This window comes from Phodopus roborovskii, unplaced genomic scaffold (assembly GCF_943737965.1).
Source record: "Phodopus roborovskii unplaced genomic scaffold, PHOROB, whole genome shotgun sequence".
NCBI lineage: Eukaryota > Metazoa > Chordata > Mammalia > Rodentia > Cricetidae > Phodopus > Phodopus roborovskii.
The window spans coordinates 30,572,733-30,585,248 of record NW_026126517.1 but is presented as its reverse complement, the minus strand read 5'-3'; the positions used below and the strand labels follow the sequence as shown (position 1 = coordinate 30,585,248).

General features: G+C 36.2%; 1 protein-coding gene across 1 annotated transcript in view; it reads left to right on the top strand.

Annotated features, from left to right (window-relative positions):
* The window catches only part of Atm (ATM serine/threonine kinase), a 100,744-nt gene that overhangs the window by 6,588 nt on the left and 81,640 nt on the right, over window positions 1-12,516 (top strand). Inside the window, exons 5-8 of the mRNA XM_051197473.1 lie at window positions 4,757-4,921; window positions 7,328-7,493; window positions 9,754-9,992; window positions 11,438-11,601. Coding sequence (XP_051053430.1) covers window positions 4,757-4,921; window positions 7,328-7,493; window positions 9,754-9,992; window positions 11,438-11,601 — 734 coding nt within the window. The remainder of the gene's footprint in view (window positions 1-4,756; window positions 4,922-7,327; window positions 7,494-9,753; window positions 9,993-11,437; window positions 11,602-12,516) is intronic.

Below are 12,516 nucleotides of genomic sequence, written 5' to 3'. Positions count from 1 at the left end.
TTACTGACCTCAAGAATGACATTTTTGATCCAATCGTTGCTGGCCCACGCCTTTAATTCCAGCATTCAGGAGGCAGAAGCAGGTGGATCTCTGAGTTCAAGGCCAGCCTGGTCTACAGAGCGAGTTCCAGGACAGCCTCAAAAGCTGTGCAGATAAAGATGTGGATTTGTGGTAGCGATTTGAGGCTAAAAATGCAGGGTCTGGCATGTTGATTTAGCAGGTAAAATGTACCTGGTGCCAGACCTGACAACTTGAGTTCAGTCCCTAGGTTCCACATGGTGGAAGGGGAAAACTCACTCTAATAAAGTTGTCCTCAGACTCTTAAGTTCATGAGTACCATGCACACATACATATAGGCATGTACATACAAAAAAAAAAAAATGTAATTGGAAGGTCCAGATTATGGTAAACATTTAGTAGAAGCACATAGATAGTTGGTTAATGATCTATTAGAATGAGTCTAATGAACAGTTTTAGAAATTTTTCATTCCCCTGAGATGCCATTTGTGTGGGTAGCTTTAACCCTCCCTAGATTCTCCAGCTGAGACAGAACCACACTGAAATATTCAGTGCTTGCTTTGGCTGATGTGGTAGCTTTGTATTCACTCAAACATTGTATTATTGTCTTGTAAGATTGGAAGCTTAATTTGTACCATGTAATTCCATGTAATTCCGGAGTGAAAGATAGCAAGGTTTTTTGTTTGTTTTCTTTGGGTTTTGTTTTTTGTTTTTTTTTTTTTTTTTTTTTTTTTTTTTCTTTCCCCCAAGATGGGGCACTTGCTCTGTAGATCAGGCTGGCCTGGAATTCACAAAGTTAGGCCTGCCTCTGCCTCCTGAGTGCTAGGACTAAAGGCATGCACCACCACTGTTAGGCTAAGATACCAAGTTGGTTACCCTGCAGAAAGATTTGTAGTTTGTAATTTTGCCTTCTAGTAAAAAGAAACTTAGTTAGAAAATTAATCTTGGAGATAACATTTAAAAATGTACCAATATATTGGTTTACAAAAAAGTAAAATTGCTAATACAAGATCATTTAAACAGTTATAAGTACTGTTTTACTTAGGTGCTAGCTTTTAATTTGAACTCACAGAATCTGAAGCAGCAGGCAAGCACAGGGCCAACATGAGCCTGCACCAGGTCCTCTATGTATATATTACAGCTGACAGCGTATATTTTTATGGGACTCCTGAGTGTGAATAAGTGGGGCTCTGATTCTTGGGCTGGCTGTTGTGGCTCTTAGGTTGCCTGGTTTGGCATCAATGGGATGGTTTTTGTTTTATATTTTATTATGTTTGGTTGTTATCTCTTAGAAGCCCATTCTTTCCTAATGAGTGACAGAAGGAGAGTGGATCCAGAGGAATGGGAAACTGTAAAGTTGTATTGTATGAAAAAAGAATCTATTTCAACAAAAAATTAAATTAAAAAAAGTGGATTTTGTAGTGTCAGGCTCTTTAAACCTAAAACCAGAGATACCATGTTACCTTACTTTCTATTTAAACACACATTGAAGTTTTAACAGACTTGTTTAATGTTGCATTCAAAGTAGAATGAAGAAAAACATTAAATAACTAGTGGGTGTGGGAATAACTAAGAAGGAACTTGAATACTGTTATTCCTGATTCTGTATTAAGCAGAGTGTAAAGAATAGAAATCCCAGCTGTGCAAACTAATTCATCAGGTTTCTTACGCGTACAGACAACTCAGCCTTTTTATAAGACAGATTGTTAAATTTTTGTTTACTTTTTTTGTTTTTGTTTTTTTAAAAGTGATAGGTATGAAACTCATGGTTTGTGCATGCTAGGCAAATATTGTGTCACTGAATTTTAACCTCTAGTGTGAGAACCTTTTTAGAAAGTAAATTGTAACTTTTAAAACATTTATGTTTAGCAGAGCAAGAGGATATTCTGAGATAAAATATATAGAAAAATATGAGTTTATGTTAATATTTATTAAGTTAACTTTATTTGTTATCTACTGTGGGTTCTGAGCATTTATGGTAATATGAAAGTTAATCCTTTCAATAATGTCTGGTAATACAAGTAATACTTTAGATTTAAAAAAAGTTTCAAGAGTTGTGTGAGATAGTAGGAATAGTAGAAAAAGATCACATGGGTGTGGATACCATCATGGGCCAGATGCCTGAAACCATAAGCCCTAACTGAAAGCTATTGTGCTGTGATGTCAGTGAGTACTTACCTTAGGATGATACTTCTGAATATAAACAGTCTCATCATTGAGAGAGTGCTAGTCTAATACAGTTCATATGTGCATTTTGCATTGAACTCTACACATAGTTCCATTTCAAAATAAAGTCAATATTGAAGAAACGATAGTATTCTAGTTTTGACATCAGTATGATTTGATGAAAATAAAACCTTTTTATTTCTATAGCCCTGGATGGCTATAGAACAGACATGCACCACCCTACCTGACTTAATTTTTTCCTTTTTTTTTTTTTTCTTTTTTAGATGGGGTCTCCATGTGGCCCAACATGGTCTTAATATAGTCAGGAATGACACTTTGACTTTCCTAATCTTGCCTTTACCTGGGGCCATTGGGATTATTGGTGTATAATACTGTGCCTTGTTTAAATTGTTTGAAATGTAATTTTGTGACCTTTAAGATTATACACCTAGGGGTGGGAGAGGTGACTTTGGTTAAGAGCACTGACTGCTTTTCTAGAAGACTTGAATTAAATCCCCAGCACCCACATGGGAGCTCCCAACTACCTATAACTCCAATCCTAGGGGATCTGATGCTGTCTGTCTTCTGGCCTCCACAAGCACTGCGTGCATGTGATTGACAGACATACATGCAGGCAAAACAACCATACACATATACAAAAATAATAAAACTTTAGAAAAGGTGGCTGCTTAAAGTGCCTTATGCAAGGTCCCTTACAGAAGGGGAAAGGAACAAGATCTCCTGAGCATATTGGGAGTGTGGGGGGGGGGCAATGAGTAGAGAGGGAATTAGGAGAAAGGGAGGAGAGGAGAGCATGTGGGTCTAGGAAGATTGAGTCAGGGAAGGAATAAACGAGAGCAAAAAAGAAAGAAGAGATACCATAATAAAGGTGTAGAGAGCCACCAGTGCCACTCCCGAAGATGGCACTGGTTTCCTGTCCATGAGCCAGCAAGGCATGGTTGTTTTCCTCCCGAAGGATAGCAATGCGTATGCGTAACACATGTCATGGGGTGTTTATCACGAGTATCGTGGGCTGCACCAATCAGTAACGGACACGACTCCTCTGAGCATATATAAGCAGAGCCCTTTTTCCTCCTCAGGGTCCTTCCTCATCTCACAGTAAGAGCCGCCCAATAAAGCTACACTACAGAAGAATCCTGTTGTTGAGCATCGTTCTTGCAGGCAAGGCGATAGCGCTCGACATAAAGGGAGTCATAGGTTTGAAGAGAAAACTGACTATAGAGAAATGTCTAGAGACTTACAAGGATAACTCCAACTAACAATCTGAGCAACAGTGGAAAGGTTACCTTAAATGCCCTTCTCTGATAATGAGATTGATAACTAACGTATATACCATCCTAGAGCCCTCATCTAGTAGCTGATGGAAACAGAAGCAGACACCCACAGATAAACACTGAGTCAACCTCCTGGAATCCAATTGCAGAGAGGGAGGAGTGATAAGAAAATGGGGGCAAAACCAGGTTACAGAAACTGACAGAGAGAGCTGACCTGAACAAGAGGGAGCTAATGGACCCCCAGACTGATAGGAAACCAGCATTGGACTGACTCAGACCCCCTGAACATGGGTCTCAGAAGGCCTGGGCCTGGGCAGTCTAAGGGGAATCTCTGACAGTGGAACCAGGATGTATCCCTGGTGCATGAAAGGACTTTGGGAGCACATTCCCTATGGAGGGATATTCCCATATCCTAGAGGCAAGAGAGAGGGCTTAGTTCATACTCTAAATGAGGCATCACACTCCCTGTGGAGTGAGGGTGGGTGGGTAGGATGAAAGGGGGGCTGGGGGCATGGAAGGGAGGAAGAGAGGGAGAGGGAACTGGGATCAATATGTAAAATAAAAAAAAACATTTATTAGCAATTATTTTTCATAATCTAAAATACTGTGTTGTTAAACTTTCAGCCTTTTCTATATGTATACCATTTGTATGCTGTTAGATGCCATTGAAATAGTCATGTTTTTTAGAGTAAATAGGCTATTTCTAATTAGAATAAAGATTATTTTAATAAATGTTTTCATAAAGATGCTCAGAGACGTAGAATCCTTTTAAGTCTAATGCCAGGAATTGTGAGTTGTAAAGTATTAAAGATAATTGTTATTTCTGCTATATCTTTAGGGGTTGACAAACTCAATCTTTTTGGATGGCGGTGAGACATCATTTCTTTGTGTGTCCCTTGCTGTCTTGGAACTCTGTAGACCAGGCTGGCCTCGAACTCACGGAGATCCGCCTGTGTCAGCCTCATGAGTGCGCCACCACAGCCTGGTGGCAAACTTAATCTTTGATGAAGTTATATAGTGAAGTTTTTTTTACAACTTTCTGGCTCATATATTATCTGTAGCAGTTACTCATTTCACATGATTGCATTCCAGTAAAAGATCATTAACAAAATAACGAACAAGCTGAATTTTACTTGGAGGTTACAGGATTTGCTGTTAAGGGTAAAGTGAATTGATAGCAGTTTCCTGAGTGGAATCATTTAAAGAAGTTGGCATTCCAAGAATTTTTTATTTTTAACATCTTTATGTTCTTACTTTTTCATTTTATTTTTAAATAGGAGCACCCAGGCTAAAATGTCAAGACCTCTTGAATTATGTCATGGATACAGTGAGAGATTCATCTAATGGTTTAACTTATGGAGCTGATTGTAGCAACATACTACTTAAAGATATTCTTTCTGTGAGAAAATACTGGTGTGAAATATCTCAGCAACAGTGGCTAGGTATGTTTTGAAGTCTTTTCTCTTATAAAATGAAATTTCAACAGTAAAAGTAGTCTACATCTCACAGATGACTCAAATTTAACATTACATTGATGAAATTATATCATTAGAGAATCAGATCCTTAAATTCTTTGTTTTTTCAAGATAAGATCTTGCTATATATCCTGTTCTGTTCTTCAACTTGCAATCCTCCTGCCTTGGTCTCCCGAGAGCTGGGATTGTAGGTATGTACTACTGTTCAGTTCTTAATTTTAATTTATTATGTACTTTTAAATTATTAAGTCACATAGTTTATAGTAGTTGCTTAATAGAACTGTAATTATAGATTTCAAAGATCACTGCTCTGTTTGTAATTATTCAATCCAGTGACTGAAAAATGTTCCAAATAAAAATTACCATTCCATTTGTTATAATACACATTCATGTATACAATGTGTGTACACAATGGTGACATCTCAACTGGACCATAAGTAAAGGTGACAGGAATAACCAAAAGAGAGAGATGACACAGAAGTAGAAAGCAAAAGTTCTGAGTTCAAATGGATGTGGGGGACACCTTATATGTTATACGAAGGATAAAGTGTACAAGTATTCATTGGATTAGGCAGAGATGCTATCTAACTTGAAACCTTACCAGAGTCAGGCTCATTTTGTATATCATTTTAGCATTGTGTTGTTGTCCAGGTTGTTAAACAAAAATAACAGATCTGAAAGGCTTATATCATTTAGTTTCATTTGCAGGTGCCAGGATTGCTCATTTTTAATGCCTCAAGAAATTTCCATTTGATGATATTTGGGTTTTCATTTTTTTCAACTTATTTTTCATATGCAATTTTACTATCTACCTTTGGGTTTTTGTTTTTTTGTTTTTTGTTTTTTGTTCTTTTTTTTTTTTTTTTTTTTGCTATTGGATTCATGGAGAAAGTACATGTATGAATGCATATATCTCACCATTTTTGAAGAAGCAGGAGTCTGTTCTTCTGAGATTTCTAGAAGTGTCTTATGTCATCCTTTATACCCCTCTATTGGAGTATGATGGATTTTGTGAAAATTTGGATCAATTCTGAGTAACATGCCTTGAAGTCTGTGCTTTAGTGAGAAGCAATTGCAATTTTGTCTTTTTCTACTTCATCTTGCCTAATCTGTCAATAAAAGATAAAATTATTTAAAAGAATTTCTCTTCAGTATGTGTGTATAAACATTTTTACCATTGTGTGGCTATTTAATGCAATGAAAACGTTGATATAATTGCTATAATTTTATAAACTCATTACATAGTAAGATTAAAAATTACGTTTTCCAATATAATGTTTGAAATATTTATGTTGGCCTTGTATATCTTCCAATATCTGATTTTAAGGCATTTGTCAATTTCTCCAGAATCTTGACATGAACAATTGAAAAGAAAGATACAGATGGTCGTTATTTTTCTTATCTTTTAATAGGAATAAATCTTAAGCCACTAGTTTACTTATTTTTATATTTGGGATAATTCTCAATAAATTTTACTTTTCTGCATGTCTCTGACATAGAGATGCTGGCTGCCTTTTTCTTTTCCTTTCATTGTTTTAATCCAGACTACTTTTTTCAAGGGTGTATTGTATAGTGAATAACTTAGGAGGTAAAGTCAATGGCTTCCTTCACACAGAGAGTAGTTTTGCTCTTGCCAGTAGTTGGTGGCACATACCTTTAATCACAGCACTCAGGAGGCAGAGGCAGGCAGATCTCTGAGTTTCAGGTCAGCCTGGTCTACAGAGTGAGTTTCAAGATAGCCAGGGCTGTTACAAAAAAGAAACCCTATCTTGAAAAACAAACAAAGAAACCCATCCAAACAACAAAGAATGGTTTTGCTTTTAACCCTTTTATTTATAAAAGTGCTACTATTTTCATTTGGGTCAGCTGTCCCTCTTCATGATGCTATTGAGGTTGGGAAACTAATGCAAAGATGGAAGTATTCTGCCTGTTAATGCTGTGAGGAATAAACTTTCCTTTTTCTTTGAGCAAGAAGCTCATGTCCTTTGCCAAAATCCATGCAACTGTTAATGCTATTATGTTACAAGCAGAGTGAACTTTGAGGTCATTCATAAGTGGTAATATATTTAAAGAACAGCATTGATAGGACACCAAGACTTTGTCAAAGACTTGGTTAGTCCTAGGTAAAGGAGCGTAGGCATAGAGAAGTAAAGTAGCTTATCTGAGGCCTGGCTGTTAAACAGATACCCTCGGAACATGCTATTTATTTTAAGTATATTATATAACCATTGATAGAATATTCTGTTAAATTCAAGGTTATCTTTAATGCCTTGTCTATGGAGAATTACAGCTTAAGTTGAATTATGATGTTGAACGTACTTGATTTTTTTACATTAATTAGCTAATTCTCCCCCCCCCCCCCCCCATTTTTAGAATTGTTCTCTGTGTACTTCAGGCTGTATCTCAGACCATCACAAGACATCAATAGAGTTTTAGTGGCTAGAATAATTCATGCTGTCACTGGAGGATGCTGTTCACAGACTGATGGATTACCTTCTAAGTTTTTAGATTTTTTTTCCAAGGCTGTTCAGTATGCAAGGTAATCATTGTCTTTTCATATGGTACCAAACTGCATTAAATCTTCTTGTCATGATCATGTTTTAAATTTAGTGACTAAAAAATACTATCTTTTAAACAGAGGTAATTTTAGTTGCTCAAATTTGTGATGTAAAATATGGTAATAGGTATACGGTATGTAACTATCAAATCAGGCTATTTCTATTTTCTTGAATATTAAATTTATTAACATAATTATGTTCAAATGTTCTACTGTGATATTTCATATTTTGTATGTAGCATGACCTCTATTTCCCATCCTATATGAAAAAAAAATCATAAAAGAAACCTTAAATAGACCAAAGATTTGCAACTTAGAAACGTGAAGAAAACAGATGAAATACTTTAAGATATTTATAAAAGGGGTGCACCAATGTTCATACTTACTAAGCCACCTCCCCACCCAATAAAACAGCTCAGTGTAACTGGACAGGCTTTTAATCCCAGCACAGTGTTGGAGTTGAAAACAGAGACAGAGAATCTTTGCAGCCTGCTGACCACCAGCCTTGCTCCAAAATGGCAAACTTCAGTCTGAATGATAGACCCTCTTTGAAGAGAATGATGTGAAGAATAGTTGGGACATTCAGCATCCTCCTTTAGAGATCTTCATGCATACATGTACACATGTGCACGCACACTAAATAATTTCCTAAAAGATAAAAGCTAAACCCCTAAAACATGAAACCAAAAAGAGATAAATGGAGTTATATGAACTCAGCTTTTTCACAGAAAGGGAATACTATGCAGACTCAAGAGATAGCTTTGGAAATGGGGAGGCTTTTTGCACACTGTTTATCTCACTAAAGACTTAAAGTCCAGATTATATAACAACTTTAGCAAACCCAGGAACAAAACCATGTTGTCGGGGAGATAAGATGGGTGAATTTGACCAAGACACATTGATGAATAAAAATAGTTTGTTATTAAAGGTCTTTAAATACACTTACTTAAAAAAAGATTGGCTAAGGTCTGGGTGTAGTGGTGTACTTCAGTAATTCCAGTACTCCGGGGGTTCTGCATAGGATAATTGCAAGTTTATGGCTAACTTGGCCTATATCATGAGAAAATAGACAAGAAAAGAAAAATAATTGTGCAGCCAATGAATTCATAAAGTAAACATTTAACTTCCTTAGCTGTCAAAGACATGAAGGCCAAACCATAATGAGATAAAATGGTACCGTAGAAATAAAGAAATAGCAAAGGCTCTCAACAGTTTGGAGAAAAGATAACTCATTGCATTGGTGGGAGTGTAAAATACTGTTTTTCAAAAGGAACCATTAACTCAGAACCAGCAGTTTCTTAAAGGATCAGAAACAAATTTCCTTAATATGCAAATACTAAATGACACTCTTAAGCGTGAGTCTTGGGGTCTTTCTCATCTGATAACAAAGGAAGATGAATATCACTTAAGTAATTTAATTCACTACGTTTTAAGGATAGATGTATTATATTGAGGATAGAGTAATAAAATATTTTGGAAGCATTGGTATAAATATGTGTGGCATTTTTCTAATTTACGTTAAACACACGAATTGTAGGTATACAAATCAATTCTGTGTTTTTAGACAGTGGTTTAGTAGCAGAGAGGTTAACAGGACAAGTTTGTTGATTCCCCATGCGAGAATCAGTGTTTTTGTTACTGGTTAGTATAGACCTCCACCTTCCCAAATCAAGACATGGAGACTTATTATCAATTATGAATGCTCAGCCTTTTCCTATGCTTGTCCCACTAACTCTTAAAACTTAATTTATCCTGCTTTTCTTTAACCACATTTTGCCTTGGGGCTTTTTACCTTTTGTTCTGTATCTCATGTTTTTCCTGCTTCCACAGTATCTGGCTGTCTGGCTGCCTGGCTGGCTGGCCCTGGGCGTTTCCCTCTCTTTCTCCCTTTCTCATTTCTAGAATAGATTACTCCTCCTACTTAATCTCCCTGCCTGCCAGCCCCTCTTATCTCTCTACTGCCTAGCTTTTGGCTATTCAGCTTTTTTTTAGACCAATCCGGTGCCTTAGGCAGTTACAGCAACAAACAGATCTTTACATTGTTAAACAAACACAGCGTAAACAAATGTAATGCATCTTTACATAGTTAAAATAATATTCCACAACAGGTTAGTGCTGTTGTGTTGGTTTTTGTTTTGTTTTCTGAAGAGATTTGAACCAAGAATATGATACTGTTTGAAAATTAGATCTTATTCTTTAGAATGTGCCTGTTATACTGTGTTGACATTGTCTTCTGTTGCAGACAAGAAAAGAACTCTCCTGGCTTAAGTCATATCTTAGCAGCCCTTATCATTTTCCTCAAGACTTTGGCTGTCAACTTCCGGAAACGGGTGTGTGAAGTAGGAGATGAAATTCTTCCTACCTTACTGTGTATTTGGACTCAACACAGACTTAATGATTCTTTAAAAGAAGTAATCATTGAATTAATTCAACTGCAAATTTATATCCATCATCCACAAGGAGCCAAAGCCCCTGAAAAAGGTATAAAGGAAACTCTCCTTGTTTGCATATACTTCATTAAAATATAAGAGACCCAAGTATGGTATCAATATTCTGTAGATGAATGAAGTTTTTGGTTAATAGTATGGTTAGTCTTCAGGCTGTTTTTCATTCATTTTCTTGAATTTCAGTCAGTGGCAGTAAATTGCCTTTACATTGTTCAAGAAAGTATTATGATGAAAACAAGTATGAGACATTGCCTGTTCCTCCAAAAATCATTTATCCATCTTCACTATTAAGAGGTGAAACAGGCTATAGAGCAAAGGAGGTTAGAGACAGCAGGAACTTGTTTATCTGCGAGTTGCTTCTTATTTCTAATAGGAAATAAGATAGCTAAACTGAAAACAGCCCATCCACTTACTCAGTTTCTAAGGAGATTATGTGCTTAAGTCTTTGCAAAGACATGTGAGGTAAAAATGTGACAATGGCTGCACCTTGTGCTTTTAGTTACACCACATGTTTTCTTGGGGGGGGGGCAGAAGGGGCAGCGTACAACAGTAAAATACTGATCTCTTGTTCGTCCTGATTGATTTGCCTTTTTTTTTTTTTTTTTTTCCTGAAACGGAGTATTCACTCTTTAGAATTGGATTGAATGACACCTGACTTAAAAGAACTCTGTTCTGCTGTGTCTGATTGCCTTTGAGCTTGCACTGTCCTTCAGACTAGTTCATCATGGCTGACTGTGATGATTTTGTTAACATGCCCTGTCACATTAAATAACAACAGCTAGAATGGAGGACAATTGTTGTAGCCACTTTTTATTTTATATGTATAAGCTCTTCTAGAATTGTGACTTCTCAGCCTTTCCCCTTGCCCTATCCAGGATAAAGAACAGGCTGGTTAAGAGGTGGTTTCGTGTGTTATTTAACTGCATATTTATGGTGAAAATTTGACAGGAGGATGAGACTTCCAGGAAAAACTCAGTTTTAGCTTCCAATAATTTATTTTTATGATATGCTTTTTGTGAGAATTAATAGCCCTATCCTTTTTCCATGAGGATCAGACAGTTGGAGAAATAAGTTCACCAGACTCTGCAGACTCTGGTTAAGCCTTTTGAGAGGGTCATAAGTTCACTGGAGTGTGATGTGAATGGTGAGCTAACCACCATAAATAGATAACATCATATATTTACTAGTGGAAGAAGCTGGTAATAGTTCCTCTTAACAATAATAAGAATTAAAGATGCTGTTGCCATGTGGAATGGAGCTTATTCTCCTTAGAGGACATCATGCATTAGAAAAGGGAAAATTTTAGATGCGAATGTGAGGGTATTTATAACACCACAGTTAACTAATTATGAAGGGAATAGAGTTTTTAAGGATATTTCCTAAAGATGTATTAGTACTAGACATCTAATATTGATGTGAGAGCTGGCAGTGCAGATGGGGTTTGTATATAAATGCACTTACTGTGTTTCTGGGTTACAGGTGCTTACGAATCAACAAAATGGAAAAGTATCTTGTACAACTTATATGACCTGCTGGTGAATGAGATAAGTCATATAGGAAGTAGAGGGAAATACTCTTCAGGATCTCGTAATATTGCTGTCAAGGAAAATTTGATTGATTTGATGGCAGATATCTGTCACCAGGTATAGTAGCTGTTGTCATATTTGAAATTTTCTGGTTATTTTCTTTCTGCTGGACAATTACACCTTGCATAATCGCAAGAAAACTATAAACTATTCTATACATATAACACTTATTTTCAAATTATGTGTATTTGAAATTAACCCTTTTAATTGAAAAATAACTCCTGAACATATGTCTAGACCCAGTGATGACAGTCATATACAGGGAAAGTGGATGTATCCTTAAAGTTAAATTAGAATTCACATATCATAAAATTCACTGATATTTACAATAGTAATTATTATTGGTTTGTTCTAAAACTATCACCAAAATCTAATTTCAAAGCCTCTTTGTCATCTCAAAAGAAACTTCAGACTTACTAGCTTTTAGTTACATCTATTTGTTTCTCTTAGCTACCAATCTGCTTCTATATCTGTGAATGGTTTGTCTGTTTTGGATAATTCATAGATGTGTAATCATAAATTTGTGGTCGTTTATGCCTGGCTTCCTTCATATGGTGAAATATTTTCCACTCGACACTACAAATTAGTATTTTATTCCTTCTTATAATGGAATAATAATTACATGGATGTGGTACATTTTGCTTATCCAGTTATCAGTTGATGTCCTACTGTGTCTTAAGTAAAATTCTTCTCCCCACGGATTTGGTTGACATCCTGGTGGTAATTTTGCTCTCTTAAATATGAATGGTGAATTTACATTTTTTAAAATTTATCTTTATTTGCATTGGTATTTTGCCTGCATTTATGTCTGTGCGAGGGTGTTAGATCTTGGAGTTACAGCTGTTACCTGTCATATGGGTGCTAAGAATTGATCCCGGTCCTCTGGAAGAACAGTCAGTGCTTTTAATTGCTGAGCCATCTCTCTAGCTCAGTAAATTTAATTTTTAATTCTGTTGGAAATACACAATTTGC